The sequence below is a fragment of the Callionymus lyra genome, chromosome 10, assembly GCF_982586985.1.
Source record: "Callionymus lyra chromosome 10, fCalLyr1.hap1.1, whole genome shotgun sequence".
In the NCBI taxonomy this organism is placed as follows: Eukaryota; Metazoa; Chordata; class Actinopteri; order Syngnathiformes; family Callionymidae; genus Callionymus; species Callionymus lyra.
The window spans coordinates 17,345,576-17,363,372 of NC_141827.1; the positions used below are offsets into that span (position 1 = coordinate 17,345,576).

Here is a 17,797-nt window from a genome sequence, read left to right on the forward strand (position 1 = left end):
GGACGTGTCAGCTATTAGAGGTGACGGCGAGATAGCAAACCAATTATCATTACTAAATGTGCCATGCATTAACATGCTAATACGCTAAATATCAGATTTCAGCGGCCCTATCAGAAGATGAAAGAATTAATAGACCATTAAATCCCAGTAATTACACGCTGGAACGACAACAAAGGAGCCCATTTCTTTTCAAAACCTCGAAAATCTCATTTCCGGTGTTTGCGATGAAACTTCTGTGCTGAAAAAAAGCAAGATTACATCAAGGTTGATGCGGTAAATAAAATTTGGTTTTGTTCAATGAGCATTATCTGGTGCATAGTTAAAGTCCTCTGAGGATCTAAAGCGACGTGTCAGTGAAGCATCAGTGTTTAGGAATAAACACTGTGTTGTGTTTTCGTGGAAAGCTTTCATGTAATGACTTCCGCTTATTACCTTATGGAGGTCCCAGCTTCTTTGGGCGAGAGGCGGGGGACACCCTGGACAGGACGCCAGTCTATCGCAGGACACACAAAGACATAAAACCATTCAAACACACACTCATAACTACAGCAATTCCCCAAAGTTCTCAATTAACCTCTGTATGTTTTCGGACTGTGGGAGGAAACCGAAGTGCCCGGAGTAAACCCATGCAACACGGGTAAATCATTCAAACTCCACACAGAATGGTCACAAGTTGCATACCACCGGACCTGAAAGCAAACCTGCAACCTTCTGGCTTTTAAGGCAGTAGAAAACGTGGGTAATATTCAAATGAAAGTTCCCATCGAGTTAATTTTGTGAAGGTCCTTCCTGCCTCACTGTGTGCAGAAGAAGTCGAACAAACAACAAATCGATCCTCAAGTCCTCTAACTTAAGTCAATAATTGTACAAATCACTTGTTTTTTCACCATTTAAAGCAGATAATATGATTGAATATGAAGTTATATTTATTAGCCTCATCATAAAAATATATAAATAAACGCACAAGAAATTAGTTTTTTATTATAAAACTACAATAAGACTTTCAAGAAACATCTTAAGACGTTTTTATTTGTTCAGGCTTTCCCTTGATTTTCTGGAACTCCTGTTGTGTTATCAGTTTTATCTTGACCTTTAAAGTATATATTTTATTGAATATTGTTTTGATTGTTTAAGCGCTTTGTGATTGGTCTGGAAAAGCGCTGTATAAATAAAAATTACATTTACTTACTTACAAATACAGGAATCATTCTGGATATTTCTTCAAAATCATATTTATTGTGTAAAAAGCTTTTTTGATCAGGCCCATACTGGGCTATTTTTTGGGTGTTTTCACGTCTCCTCAGTATTGGCAGGAAACTCACCATACTTACGAAATGATGATGAATATGTCACAATACCTTTCTTTGTACCAATACCACTCATAGTTAAAACAAAAAAATCTTCTCTTCTTCTATATATATAAATATATATATATATATATATATAAACCCATTCGTATTTTTTTCTGGTCCCATTTACCTTCTGAGATCTGTGCCGCTCTCAAGTATGCACCATCTATCTATAGCTGGAGTTGTCAAACATGTTGTATGGCCACAATTCTTGCAAATGAAATGCACCAACAGCTTCATGATCCGCTGAGCACGAGGCGACAAAGACGGAGGATCTTATCCATCGTAGTTTGCTTTGACTCAACGGGTTTGGCAGCTGCATCTGCGTTGATTCATCCGAGTGTTGTCTTGTACATTAGTCCCTCTGTTACCTGCAGTAGTCAACATTTAGATGGAAGATGTCTCCTCCCATGCTGTTTCTCTAGCTTGTTCAGGTGTGTCACTGTCTATGAGATGGTAAAACTGGTGACTAGTTTAATTCCTTGGATCCTCTTAAGACACAGACACAGTGATCCTAGGACTTGAAATTCACAATCTTTCATAAAATGCACAAAAAGCAAAGGCAGTGGTCCGAGAGTGTGCACCGTGATGCAAACTAAAAAAAAATTGGCTTGATGACACTTCTTTGCTGAGCCAATCCACAAAGAGAACCCTAAGAGCATGGTTGTCGCACATCCTTCGTTGGCCAGTAGGGAGCTTCAAAAAACAACAAAAACCGCAACAAAAGCTATCGACACAGAGCTGGCTCTGAATCCCTGAACACACGGGTCATGACCTTCACTCTTGAATGCTTGGATTCGGCCCTGACTGTGTTTCTTCCATGAACGTAATCACTATACTTTGAGCAACCCAATAGCTTCTGTTGTCAAATGTTTTTACAAAGTAAAACACACATTCTTTGGAGGAAAGTACTGATTTTAAAAGCTTTTCGAGTTCCAAACTTAACTTTTAGATGATACAAAAGTATTGTTGATGTCCAAATATATTTAATTTGCATTGCATTTATTTTGTTGGATGATTGTTTTTCTACTTTCTTCAACTGGCCTTATTTCTTACATAGAAACCAATTTATATACCAATAAGGTGGTAAACTTTCTCTTTAATCATCAAACAGTTCTGACACTTCTATTTCTCCATCCAAGCAAGAAATGTGGAGTTTTTTTTCTCTGGAGAGACTTTCCTTCAGCTTCACTCTGACCTACCAAGGCAGCTGTTCTTGTTTACATGAAGTTATTGAGACTTGGCAGACTGAGGTCAAAGTGGCATGAGATGATCTCTAAATGAGTTTGTTCAACAGCAACACACAGACTCATCACACAACTCCTCTCGTTCCAGATCTACCAGGGGACCTTCTCTTGCATAAATTACAATATAGCTGCAGTCAGTCTCCGTCATGGTGGTTGAGCAAGTCCCTCCTGCTCAGGCGCTGGCCTCTTGGGAGGTTGCTGTGCTCTCTTGGTGGAGATCATTTGAGATGAAAGAGAAACAATTTCATTCTATAAACTCGGATGCAGAAACATTTTATCCCCTTTATTCAAATGTGGGGCACAAGCACACCTTTTCAGACATCTGTTGTTTGTGTTGTTGCCAGCGTGACAGTTATTCAAGCATGTAAGTCTTGAACTGTGAGTTTAGACCCTGTCGCTTGTCAGTGCTTTGGCATTAGATTAAAGCTACGTTTGCTCACTGAACAGGATTTTCTTTATGATACGTTCTATTGCAGTAAATAGGTGCTGTCAAGAGATTTAAAAAAAAAAGAGAGATTATTTAATTATGATATTAACTAAATCATCCGAATTATTTTTTATCTTACATAGATTATCTAGACCTTAAAACCTATTTTCTATTCATACTACAAAGATTTATATACAAGAAAAAAGTTGGTTGCACGAGCCTGGGTGAATATATACATTTTCTTGCATTAATCATTTAAAAAAATAAAACATTTGGGTCTGTATTGCTAAAGATTCCTAAAGAGTCTAAGAACATTTTTATATTTTTTTTTTTACATTTCCGCAAAACATGAAAAGTAGATTTTACCATTGTTGATACCAAATTACATTGAAATGTTGTAAGTCAAAAGTGTAAACATCTTGCACAAATATAAGCAAAAAAATAATAATATAGGCAAATATTAAAGTATCACTTTCAGAATAGTAGGCAAGTGGACCTAAGTTTTGCATTTTGTATATTTAGATTAGTTTAGATTAGACTTTATATCTTACTATTTATTTAAAATGTATTTTATTCCAAGTGAAATTGTACATATACAGTATGTAAAATGAAACAGTCGTAACAGTTAGATCAGATTCTATTTTTAAGTTTATCATTTTTTTCCCATTATCATCAAAAGCATATGTTCTATCTGGCTTTGAAAGGATGACTCATACCTATCAATGGGGGTCCAAACACTCTTCCTCACTTAAACGGGAGTTTCTGTCCATTCCTTGATAAGATTTCTCTGAGAATGTTCTGGAATCACTCTTAAGCAAATACTTTCTAGGATCGGTTAGATAGATGGATAGAAAAAACTGGAGATCGTTTAGAGGATTCTCAGAATCTCAATGACTCGTCAGCCTAACACTTGAGACACATAGAGTAAAGTTAAAATGAAAAAGTAGATTACTTAAAGCACCAAATTATCACAATTTCCCACTCCTGCATTAAATATCTGAAATGTCGGCAGCACAAGTTAAAAAATTATTTCACTTACATCTGTGTTGTCATAATACAGGGATAATAATGACAGTCAAAGACTGGTGCTGGGAATGTTATGACGTTTGTTTGCCACATTAGTAAAAATCATGATGATGGTAATGCTGGAAAGGTCTAGCTCTGAACAGAACCATTCCCGTTGCCGTCGGCTGTTTTGTCGAATGATTGACGGGGTCTTCTGTGTTTAAAGAATTATCTGCACAAGTGACCACCAGTACAGCTGTCGGAGGCACCGGTTTATCCGAACAAGCCCTTCCTGGGCGAGATGAATAGCCTTTTTTCTCTCGGGGCACGATCAGATATGGCCCACTGAAGATCAGTGACTGACTGCCAGCATGTAATCAGAAAGTAGGGCTGTACTGAAGCATCTAGGGAGATTTTTTAGTTGTTGCCCAGCCACCCTCAATGACTTTTCACAGCTGCTTCAAGTCAGGGAAATTAGTATGTCGTGCTGTGAAATTTACAAAAGGAAGTACGGAGGTGAAATATGTGATATTTCTGAACCATCACAGTGGAAACAACAATCGAGGTTTTAATCTCCAGCACAAACCTGCATGTCTTCTTCAAGACACATTATTGGAGATGAACAACGTGCTAGTTTCTCTATTGTGGTCTTTTGACGAGAGAAGTAAATTGAACGACCTCCACAACTGCATATGTATTTCTGGAAGCCAGGGAACACAAGGGTCGACTTTAAGACCAGCATCCCCTAATAGATCGATCAATTGATTTCCATTGACAGTTTTTTTAATTTTTGTGTTCAATACACCGTAGGCCATAAATCTCGAGTCTTATTATCCGCGTAATAACAGAATCTACAGCCACGTGTATAATTTCCTCAACCACTACAAGGATTATGTTAATATTAGAAGCAGATAAGGACCAAGCCTTCGGCGCCAAGGTAGACTGCCTGTCAATCATCTATTCAGATAGCACATCATTAAAAAGGGTCTCAGCATGTAGGGTTAATTCAATTTTCATCGACCAAGATCGATCGGGTTTCATCAATGGAAGACAATCCTGTGATATCTCAAGAAAACTGACTTTCAAATCAACGTAAATCAAAGGATCTTTTCTTTATCTCTGGATGCGGAAAATCCTTTTGGCAAAGTTAATTGGCTTTTCTTGTTCTCAAGCTTACAGGGATTCAGCTTCAGAGAGTCATTTACTGGTCTTTTAAAGGCACTTCACATATCGCTGGTGGCCGCAGTCACCAGTGTTCTCTCAGAAAACCTCCTCTCACGAAATGGAAGGGGACGACAATCATTTTTCCAATCATTTGACCAGGCGTTGTGGTTATTTGGCCGTAGCCTCCACTCTCCTGGTCATTTTTGGTCCATTTTAAAGGTGAATCGGCTTTGGTTTCCTCATTGAACATCCTTTTTAACCGTGGACGATGTGTTTGTAGGTACTGAAGTAAATGTATTTCTTGAGGTGATTCACATACACCTCACAGTGCAGGGAATTATTTGATTTCTTAATTTGGTTCAGCAGGAGGTCTGGAGGTCTTTTGACAAACATACGACCTTGATAGTGTCATTTTAGGGCTCTTTGGCAATGTTTAGCAATAGATATATTGGTCATGTATAAATGGAAAAACCTAAACTTACAGTATTTATAATAAAGTTCACGTTTTAAATAAAAGTTTACCTAAAATTAAAATTACCTAATTTTCTTGGATCCCTAATGTCGACTAAGGGTTGGGATTGGGAGAGTAATGCTTTCATTTTTAGTTAGAGGTAAAAAAAAAAAAAAGTGTCCATTTCTTCGTCTTTATCTTTGTCCAAAAAGACACACTTTAAAACATCTAATCACCTTCCGGTTTGCGCGTCTGTAACATCAATCTTGTATTCAAGCATTGACCTGAGTAATTTTTCTTAAAAAATATATTTTAAGCTTTAGTTTTTTAGGCTTCAATACAAGATGGTCGTTACAGATGAGCAGTATGGAGGCATTTGGAGGTTTTAAGTGTCGTTATGGACGAAGATGAAGACGAAGACCACTGAGCAACAGTTGCTACATCAAAATGAACATACGTTTTTGACTATGACTCCAAAAAGGAACTTAAACTTTCACTTTAACAGGATGCCACTTTTTGTTTCATAATCATCTCTAATCAAAGTAAAGACTTTACCTACAGCTACATTTGCTATTTATTTGTGCTTTAGTCAAAGAAGATATACACTATGTTGTTGTTTTTTTGACAGGCAACCCTTGTCCGCAGAAGATGTCAACTTCCAAACACGAAAGCTCTTTAGTTTGTGCTCACAGTGTCCTTGTGTACATCCAGTTAGTCAGTTTGTTAACAGACAAGGGATTCATAATTAATTGGCAGCCCTTTTGCCGCTTGAGAACTTCAAAGTTCCAAAAGCTCACTACCACGTCAAAGAAATGACAGCTGGTATAGATTTTTGCAGGCGACAATCATAACTTCAATGTAATTGCGAGAACAGCCAGTGCCAAAATTAGATTCTGTTAGGATAGACGAGAGTGAAGGGGGAAAAAAGGATGGTTTTTAACTTGGACTTCATGGGCGACATATGGGATGTGAGAATGCAATGTAAGCAAATTGATAGGAAATAAACAACAACTATAAGATATCCATAACTTTCAATTGTATTGATATAAGTAAACAAATGAGAAGCACAGACAGCTCTGCAATTTCTTGCCAATTAATTTTAAATCAGTGTTCCCAATTTCTATGATAATTAGCCCTGGAGACCAAAATTGTAATAAATTAAAATCCAATCTATTTTTCTGCAGCCAGTTTTCATGAGCTCAACTCAAAGATCTTTGAAGTTCACAAATTATTTATTTCTCCTAAATATTGTACACTGACAGGTCTATATTTAAATAGTAAACTTCATCTCAGAGCGCAATGACACAATTTATTTTCAGGCAGCGTTTAATTGGTATGCTGACAGTAGGAGCTTATGCCTGTTAATTACCTTTTTAAATACTGTATATAGCATGAGCTGTGTCCAAATTTGTTTTTAAGAGAACAAATCTAACAAACCAGTCTTAGTACACAGTAGACCACTTGTAACCACACCAGCTCACAAGATTCATATCCAGCCTCTTGTCCACAAAGATCATTGGAACACATGTCCATTTCATTCAAGGTTTATCAAAAAAAAAACTGATTTTGATCAGCTATTATCTCACTTTGCAAATAAACTGCACACAGAAAAAAGAGGGAATTCAGAATTCAGTTTTTGTATATATGTGTGTGTGTGTGTTCGTACCTTGCACCAATAATGGCAATAAAAAAAAATCTGATTACTTAGATATTTATAATTAACAATTTTAGATTTTGATAATAATTATTAGTATTACAGTATATATGTTATATATATATATATACTTTATATACACTCACCGGCCATTTTATCAGGTACACCTCTCCGACTGGTTGAAGTTACCTTGCTGGTGCTAGATGGGCTGGTCTGAGTATTTCAGAAACTGTCAATCTACTGAGATTTTCATATTTAACCATCTCTAGGGTTTACAGAGTATGGTCCAATAAAAGAGAAAATATCCAGTGAGCGGCAGTTCAGTGGGCGAAAATGCTTTGTTGATGCCAGATGTCAGAGGAGAATGGCAAGACTGGTTCGAGCTGATGGAAAGGCAACAGTAACTCAAAAAACCACTTGTTAAAACCAAGGAATGCAGAAGAGCATCTCTGAACGCACAACACGTCGAACCTTGAGGCAGATGGGCTACAGCAGCAGAAGACCACACCGGTTGCTACTCCTGTCAGCTAAGAACAGGAAACTGAGGCTACAATTCGCACAGGCTCACCGAGATCAGACAATAGAAGATTGGAAAAACGTTGCCTGGTCGGATAAATTTCGATTTCTGCTCAGTCATTCGGATGGTAGGGTCAGAATTTGGCGTGAACATGGATTCATCCGTCCTTGTATCAACGGTACAGGCTGGTAGGGATGGTGTAATCGCGTTGGGGAAATTTTCTTGGCACTCTTCGGGCCCCTTAGTACCAATTGAGCATCATTGCAACCCCACAGCCTTCCTGAGTATTGTTGCTGACCATGTTCATCCCTTTATGGACACAGTGTACCATCTTCTGACGGCTACTTCCAGCAGGACAACACGCCATGTCATGAGGCTGGAATCATCTCAGACTTGTTCTTGAACACGACAATGACTTCACTGTACTCAAATGGCCTCAGATCTCAATCCAATTGAGAACCTTTGGGATGTGGGGGAACGAGAGATTCGCATTATGGATGTCTAGCTGACAAATCTGCAGCATCTGCGTGATGCTATCAGGTCAATATGGACAAAACTCTCTGAGGAATGTTTCCAGTACCTTGTTGAATCTTTGCCAAGAAGGACTTAAGGCAGTTCTGAAGGCAAAAGTAACCAGGTACTAGCAAGGTACCTAATAAAGCCGGTGAGTATATATATATATATATATATATATAGAGTATATATATAGATATATATATATCTATATATATAGAAATATATATTTATATATATATTCCGCCCTCTTTGACATTTGAAGAAATGAAGGCATCACTCTCTTTGGAGCAAACCATATATTTATATATATATTTATATATATGGTTTGCTCCAAGTCATGTTCAAGTATATATATATATATATATATATATATATATATATATTTATATATATGGTTTGCTCCAAAGAGAGTGATGCCTTCATTTCGTCAAATGTCAGAGAGAGCGGACAACCTGGAATTGAAAAATGTGTGCATGGAAGCCTGAATCTATTCTCAAGAACAGTCGTGGGTCTTGACCTTGTCTGTTCATTCCAACATGCAAGGATTTCTTCCAACTGACCAGCAACGCCGATGACTCTATCGGCTGTGTTGTGCTTGTGACGCCACAGCTGTTTGCTCTCGAATTGTGTATGGCGGAGAGGTCAGTACGAACTCTGGTTTGCCCAGTTGGGGTCACTGTTTAATGAAAGTGTGTCCTATTTGCGCAGTCCAACAGCCAGTCTCCACAGACGGGAATGGGGTTGCCAGAGGTTAATAAAGTGCAATTTCTCTCTTCCACCCCCTGCATGATGGTTTCTCGTCCACCTTGAGAGGTAGCTTCTGAATATTCCACTTCACCTTCATCTGCAGTAAATCCAGTCCAGGTTGTTGTGTAGGTTAACACGCAAAAACAAATGGTTTCCTTTAAAATTGAAGTTAACTCCTCTTTGGTTCAGTTTTCAGTAGGTTATGGTTCTTAATTATTAATCTATACATAATCTTTAATAACAATTCTTTATATTGTTCATTGTCTTGTCAAATAAAACAACAAACATGTATTTATTTAAATGTTCACAAATTGGTTTGTTTAGTCAAACAATATAGTTTTACTTCTATAAGGACAAGAAAAAAACATCTGAATAGTAATGTCAGTATAGAGGTGTAATCTAGAATGTTTATAATACATGAACACATGCAGATCCTCTCATCTTGGATCTTCATTGCGGCCTCTTCATCAGCTTCCTCACTATTTACATCTATAGATTTATGAAACAGCCTCAGAGCCCTTGATAATTACCGCACAAGTATAAGATGTTTCTTGCTCCAGCTCAGAGACTGAGCCAAGTCCCGAAGACTCAAAGAAGGCTGGAGTTGGGATGTTTGTATACTTGTAAATTTGGTACGTGCTTGGTTGCAACACATGCAAACTTCAGCTCAAGGACTGGGAATGAGAGTCATATTTTCCCTGATTATGTCGACTAAAGCATGTGTCAGACAAGATTTATTGCTCAGACTCGGCCAATTTGTGTTCGACAAGACCCACGAATAGCTGCTGGATAATGACTAGTCATTTAAATTTGTTTTCTTAACAAAAGACCGACAGTTTACCTTGGTATGGTAAAGGATATGGTAGATTTCTGACTGAAACCTGGCCTACACTTATATCCTGAAATCAATCAAAATATTTATAACGTTAAAACCTTTGGGTAGTTATGGATTGGTGAAGCTTCATGAAACAATGTCATGTTGTTTAGAGGTCAATAGGTGGCGCCATCAGTTTAAAAATTATGTGATGTTTCATTAGAACAGTTCATAAAGTGCAGAGACCGCCATCTAGTGGACTAGTGGATGAATCATGCCATCACTATCTGTGCGTAAACCCAAGTCCAAGTACATTTCTTTGTACATTGCTATGAACAATGAATTGCATATACATGTTTTTGCACCAGACTCCTCTCTTTTTACATTTCGCTAAAATATGGAATAGCTAGAGATTTCCCTCCACGTGATCAGAATTAAGAGGAAACCATTCATTCAAATCAAGCCAAGAGTCTCCATTTGTCTATTTCATACACTGCTTTCATGGCTCACACACACTTATGTTGGAATTGAGTACAGGCGTGCTCCAGGGAAAATATTTACATTTTGTGCGCAGGGTTATTAACATGAGTAGTTCAGTCACAGAGACAATTAGGGTTGCACTAGAAAAATATATTCAGCTGTAGTGTAAACAAAACCTGGTTGCTAGGAGACGGACCCAGGTAAATGGATAAGCTAATGTTTCAGATTAGATGCAAATGTACATTTGCACATAGCATTCATTTATAAAACCTACTTTGAATTTTTACTGTTGTCCTGCCTAAAAGATCCATTCTACTCCATTATGCAGTTTCCTAGTGCACACATCAAATCCATCACTCAAGCAACTCATACTGTACCCTTGTGTTATCTCAGGGTCAAGGTGACCCGGTTGAGAAAAAACTAACGTGTTTGAGGTCAAGGTGAACGATCTCAAGCACTGCATATGTATTTATGGGAGCCAGGGAGGCCGTTGACCTTGACCAGGAGACAAAACAAGGGATACCAACAAACGCATTTGTTTTGTAACCTGTAATTTTCTCTAAAAAGGAGATTATGAGGTCATAATCACCAAGGAGAATTTCAGGAGTTACACAAAACTCATAATAGACATACGATAACCACGTATTCTTTCTACTGGCTTTGGAACCCATTATAATTTCCTTCATAACATGTGTTGAAACTCAAATCTAAAGTAATTTTATGTGGCCCACCAGATGGTTGGCTCATAATCAAGGTAGATTATTGTTTATGTTGATATGATGACTCATAAAGATAGCAGTGTTTAAGATAAGATAAGGAATAGAGTTTATGTGTGTCAACAATAAGTGTATTGGAGGAAGGAAAGGAATTTATTTGGTGGAGGAGGGAAAAAATATTGAAAATAAGAATTACTCTTTCTATTTAGCAAATATACTTGTTTTTTCAGCCTGCAACATAAAGTGCTCAAAGAGTTTTGCCCCATTTGTGACAGAGTTGCTTGTGCTGCTTGTTGCTTGTTGACTTGTGCTCCTTATTGACCTGCGATGTGATGCAAATAAGCTATAATATTTACATTTTTATTTTTGTCTTATTAGTTTTTAGTTCTAAAATCTGAACTTTAATCTGTTGGTAAACTTCCAAAATGATGCCTGCAATATATATATATATATTTTTGTGGCATCATAGTGATTCAACCGCCCATAGATGGAGACGTATTAATATTCATGAACATATTCATCTCTGTCGGCGACGCCATTGTATTAGCAGCTCTGCAAAAAAATATGCAAACACAAATCATCCCACACAGAGACATCTTGGCGGGCGTCAAGTCACCTGTTAAACACGCCGGGTTTTGATTTTATTTATTTATTTTTCTGATCAAACACAAAAGGCTATAAATCCTTCTCTGGTGACACAGCTGTCGTTTTTGCATAATAACCAACAAGAGACAAATAAATAAAACATCAATTTTTTTTTAATCTAAAGTGAACCATCATAAGATGACAATCAATGGATGAAACACCACTCCACCTTTTTTGCACCATTAATCTGAAAATCTACTCTTCCTCATCATAACTCAACTATGCTAGAAGCAAAATCAGTTAAAGCTACTGTATGTTTGGTTTTAAAAAAAAAGATTTCTAATTTCAGCATGTTTATTATGTAAGTTTATGTATATTTGATGTTGACCTAATGTTAAAAATGACAAAACATCATTGAACAATGATTATTTTACACATATCTTTGTTAAACATGATTATAAAATGTGTGTTTTTATGACAATTTTAATCCAACACATCAGTAGTGTTCTCTCAATAAAGATCATCACAATATAAAGTATAATTACTAGCTTCATCTTAGAGCTTAAATGTTTGAATACACATTCACAATCAATCACACTGTTTTCAAGGCAAGCTTGGAACAGACGTAGAGTCATGACAACGGTTATTTAAACGTGTTTGTCTGCCCTTTTTTACACCTTGGGTCGTGGATAAAAAGAACGAAGCAGGGACACATCTGTGAGGGGGGGGCTAGGAGACAGGAACTTCCACCGAAGAACATTTTAATGATAAACTAAGTAGGAAGAATTCTCCATGTGACACAGGGAGTTTGAAGGAACCAATAGGGCGATAGGGGGAGGACCTCTCGGCCTGCAAATTTGCCTTAAATATAGCGATGTTATTATCATTCAGGACCGTCTTTCCCGGAGCTATTGACCTGTAGCGCTGCCGGCAAAGAGCGCGATCGATCGATCGTAAAAGCTTGTATCTCTGTTTTACTTGAAGCGGCGAATAAACGACCCGTTACACTCTGCATTTGACCTTTTCTCTCCATAAAGCAAAGCATAAGACCTGTGTTGGAGCGACGGATACGGACTCCAGTTTTAACCGTTTTACCTTCTAGACCAGGGGTCAGGGTTTTAAGGAGCGGGAAAATGTGAGTTCTTCTACTAGAGCGGCTCAGAATTCTCGCTGCAGAGTTTTGTATTAACTGCAGGCGAGACAGCTCCTTCTTGTTTAGACATGAAAACAAACTGTTACAATAATCTAAACGAAGAAACAAACGCTTACAAGCTCCAGATCGTGTCCAGATGTATCTGATATTAAAAAAGGGTATTTGGAACAGGGCATTTGTACACATTTAAGACAATTTATTAATTGTTTTTCTTTTAACAATCTCAATTAAATGACAAACTAGTAAGATATCCACAATTCTGGTTGACATCATCACCATGGAAGCATTACTATAGCTTGTGTGTTGTGGTGCCAGAAGTGATTTGGTAAATGGTTAACTGTTTTACAAATATGCATGAGTTTTATAAATGTGTTGCTTTGTTTTATGCAGTCGTTGCTGTGGTTGCTCTGTGGTTTTCTTATTTGAGCTTGTGGTAAAAATGATAATGATGTTGTTTCACTGCATGATTATCATTTTGCTAGAAGCTAAGTGCTAAAAATGTTTTAATAGATTATGCCAAATGGAGTGAGGGGTGCAAAAGTTGTTGGAGAATCTGACAATTGATAGCACTGGTCAATACCAGCCAATACTGTGTATATATATATATATATGTATATATATATATATATATATATATATATATATATATATATACTGTATATATATATTTAGTGTTGCCTTGGCAAGAGTGATGAAGAGCTAGAAGCAGTGGAATGTAATACAATGTCCCATCAGTTCTACCCGCTTTTCAATTTGGCTTGAAGCCTAAAAAAATGTTGTCTAAATCAAATTGATTGTGTTTTTGTTCTCTGGTGACAGAGCCGCCCAGCGCTCAAACACGAATGAAACATGTGACATCTGTGTGTTTGTTCCAGTGTTTGTTTTGTACATTGGTTTCATGAAAACTGTTATTCTTGGACACTGGCCCATGGCGACACTGAAGGATAACTGCTTCTGACATTTTTTTCATGTATTCCTCTGGGCCTGTGGTGTTTTTTGGCTTTTTAGGTCAAATTGTGGAGCTGATTGAAACCAGCTCAGCATTGCTAAACAGCCTGAAATGAGATAAACATTGTGGATAAATAATTTGCCTTGCTTCAAAACACGTTGAGTATCAACACTTTTTTTGGTATGCTTGTTTTTTTTCTTGGATAAAACATCTATTAAAAAGTCATGAACTTGAATATTATGATTTATTTTGAATCAAGCCACTCTAAGCTTGATTTTCCTTCATGAATGTTGTGGGTTCAGACTCTGCACATTCTCCACGTACCCTTGAAACTACTAGTTCAATTCTGTTATGTTCAGTTTGTGCGATTTGTGTCGTTTTTCCTCTCACCTGATTGACATAGTGTCAGCGTCAACCAAGAACTCAGACCTTGTGAATCTTCTAAAAGTAATTGAAATCAAACTTTAACTCATGATGTGTATCAATTTATTCTTCTGGTAATTAAGCGGCAGATACTTGATGGTGCAAGTATGATGGTAATTAACAGTACAAACGGAACAAATTACAATTTTGTGTAGTTTAGCTATTTATTCAATTTGTCTGTGCTATACATTTTTACACAAGTATAAGTTGCTTGGCATCCATGACAACACATTAGGAATGTTTTTTAAAAGCTGAAACATTGCTCTTAAATGTTGTGTACACTTATTGAGCCATTGAATCATAAACATGCAGAAGTTTAACTGGTGAGAATAACTAGTTATTAGTAATAAATATTAGCGCTGTGAAGGCCGAGGTCTAAACACCAGAGCTGATACTTTATGATACTGAAAATTATGACTTTGTTATCCACAAACACAGTCTTTTCACAAGAATTAGGAAAACCACAGCAGATGAGACTCAATGACTAGAATTATTGTGTAGCTACATGTAATTAGTGGTTCAGAGCGCGTGTCCTTTATAAAAGACTCTGTTTTATGAACCATTTCTAAGGAAGCACAGTACTGCCAATGGGAGTGATTTTTTTTTTACTGTGCTTCTCGTTTGAACGTATTTCAAATACTTTCAAACGTAAAGCAAACTCATTTTATTTTCCAGTGCAGTCATCGATATTATTCAGGTTTCATGAAGTCGCTGAAAATTACGGAAGCGCAGATTATGAATTATGAAATATTTAATAGCACCTGATGATTTGCCTGCTTGTAAAGAAAAAATAAGTTTTTAAACTTAAAGTTTAAAGTTTAAAAACTTTTTTTTGGAAAATAAAACGAGTTTTAAAGTACTAATGCAAATGATTTTTGCTTGAAATTAGTGAAAATAGTGGAAAATTGAGATATTATACGTTCATCTAAATCTAAAATAAAAGTCACTTTAGCTCAAAAAATGGGTGAACTCTCTTATAAAAGTTTCATGAGATATTTAGACGAGAAAATGGGACAAATGTACTGGATAAGATTTTGCAACATAATGATGCTTCACGAAGCTTTCTTCTAATTTCAGGGCCCACTCGATGGCGACCTATTTTTATTCCACCCTTTGCTTTGAACTTGTTTTTATGAAGTTACCATCATGTTTAGGTCAACAGCGCCACCTACTGAGCTTTGGGAAGTAAGAATCTGCTTCATTACAGTGGAAAAAATCTATATTTTCATGTTCCTTTTTAGACTTATAGACAAAAATGTAATGTAAACTTAATACATCCAAATACATCCGTGGTGCTCATCTGTAATCTTGTATTGAAACCTCAACAAGAAGAATTGTTCCGGAAAAAATGTAACAAGTCTATATTTTACGCTTGTTTGTGGCAGACAAAAGAATAAGAGCTATAAACCAGAAGTACTTCTGGAGTACACTGGTGTCTGCCACAAAACGAGCGTAAAACATAGACTTTTTTATTTTTTAAGAAACAATTCCTCTCTTTGAGGCGTCGATACAATATGGATGTTACAGACAAGTAGTATGGAGGTATTTGGATGTTTTTAATCGTCGTTTTGAAGGAAGTTAGTCCACTGAGCATCAATCACTTAATTGAAATAAACATACATTTTTGTCTATAACCGATTACTCTGTCGACATGAGGCTTAGTAGAAAATGAGTGAGCTTTGAATTTTGGACGAACCTACCATATCAAATATTGCATCTATATCTATCCCTTATGCACATATTTTCATGTGTGATGCCTATTTCATGGCAATAAAACTGTAATATTGACACCAAGCCCAGGCTTGACTGCATTCAGACCAAAGGTAGACATTGCAAATTTGCAATTGAATAAATATTCATGGTGGCGCCCATACTCCTCTACTGATCTTCACTTTATGCAGCTTATTTTTTAAGACATTGACAATTAACTACTGGAGCTGTTATCACCACCATCTGTTACTCTTGTTTTTGTTGCTTTTTCTTCCCATAAACGCCTTACGTCACATGTTTCCGAGCCCACTTTACTCGATAAAACAAATAATTTGGATTTGTATTTATCTCCTGCAGCTTTTATTTTGTTCGTCTCAAGGACATGTTTTTCCTCAGATGTCAGATCTATTTATGATCCCAGAAAAGTAGTCGTAGCCATCAGTGCTTGATCCTGATATTACACCGGAGGTCCTGCTTTAGTCCCATTCTGTCAGCTGTATCTGTTGTGTTCTAAGGAAGACTCGCATCTGTCTGTTTGTACAGCAGATTGACTGAAACTAGATCTAAGTGAAGGGATCTTCTCCTCCTGAGTAACAAAGGTTGTGAGTATTTCTCACTATGACTGAGCAGGTACAGTTGAAGAAATATGTATATTTTTAATATTATGTTCAGTTTTAATAAAGGCCATTGACCTTGCTTTTCTGGGTTTAACCAACTTAACATCATAACAGGATTGATTTGTTTTTTTTTGTTGCAAAGCCAACATGAGTCGACTGAAACAAGAAACCAATGTGTTGGTTGCTTTTAAACCAGATTACAAAAAGTTTTTTGTAATGTTTTTTGCATTACTCAATATGTGTGTACCCTCACCCTCACAAAGCATTTGTCATTCATATATTGCACGTTGTTTTCTCATTGTTATGCTTTTATAATGGACAAAGGAAACAATGTACTGGTCATTTGTACTCCTTGTATTCCTGTCAAGATATTCTGTTTTGTTTTTTCAGCTGCAGAAGCATGATAACATGGAAGAGGACGTGCCGGCCATGTGGAGAAGTGAAGAAGAGATGGCAGCAGAAGCTTCAGAGTTGAGGAAACAGCTTGAGACACTGTAAATGGTTACTGATCAAGTTACTCAAAGAGTCAGTGTTGCTCAATGATTAAGAAAACACAACACAAATCACTTCTAAGGTGTCACAATTATGAATTTAAGTTGGAAAAAAAAAATAAGGCTTGGAGATATTTAATAGAATTTCATTGGATTAATAATAAATGTGATGCAAAATAAAAGAATGTGGCTTGACTGATCTTTAGTAAACACAAACATGTGGATGTTTTTTTTTATAAATGTAATATTGAAGACATCATTTTACTGTGTATCTAAAATGAATGGTTCTGCATCTCATCTGCGCTGCTGAACCACAACGTTTCAGAAACGATGAACATGCAAATGCTCATTTTGTGACTCCTGTTGCAGACTTGACCTTAAATCTTCTGCTTTTTTATTCTCATGAGCTACAAACAGCTGTGCTCCGGCTAGTATATGTGGAGCAAACATTCATTATCAAAGATTCTGAGTCAAATTGAAATGAATGCAGATTATTCTCTCCCAGGTGTCGTTGGAGCATGTAATAGAAACTGCAGCTCAAAACACTCAAAAAACATGAGCAACACCATGTGTGACCCAATATAACTGCTCAACGTTGTGGACCCTCTGAGCAGGCTGTCTTTAGAACATATGATACAGGCCTGTCATTTGCACTACATCGTTTTTGGTTGTTTCCAGTTAATTCGTATGGATGTTTTGAAATTCTCTTCATGGTGCAGTTTTTATAAAAATATCATGGAAAGGATTGGGTAAGAAATGTGTCCAGAGAATCCCTTTTGACA

The 17,797-nt window shown here is 36.8% G+C and overlaps 1 protein-coding gene across 3 annotated transcripts in view; it reads left to right on the forward strand.

The window, feature by feature from the left end:
* fhit (fragile histidine triad diadenosine triphosphatase) overlaps nucleotides 1-17,186 on the forward strand; it is a 172,666-nt gene extending 155,480 nt beyond the window's left edge. For all 3 annotated transcript variants that reach the window (XM_087800524.1, XM_087800526.1, XM_087800525.1), the window contains one exon: nucleotides 16,915-17,186. In XM_087800524.1, the coding sequence (XP_087656650.1) occupies nucleotides 16,915-17,022 (108 nt within the window). In that variant the 3' untranslated portion in view covers nucleotides 17,023-17,186. The remainder of the gene's footprint in view (nucleotides 1-16,914) is intronic.
* Nucleotides 17,187-17,797: the final 611 nt, after the last annotated feature.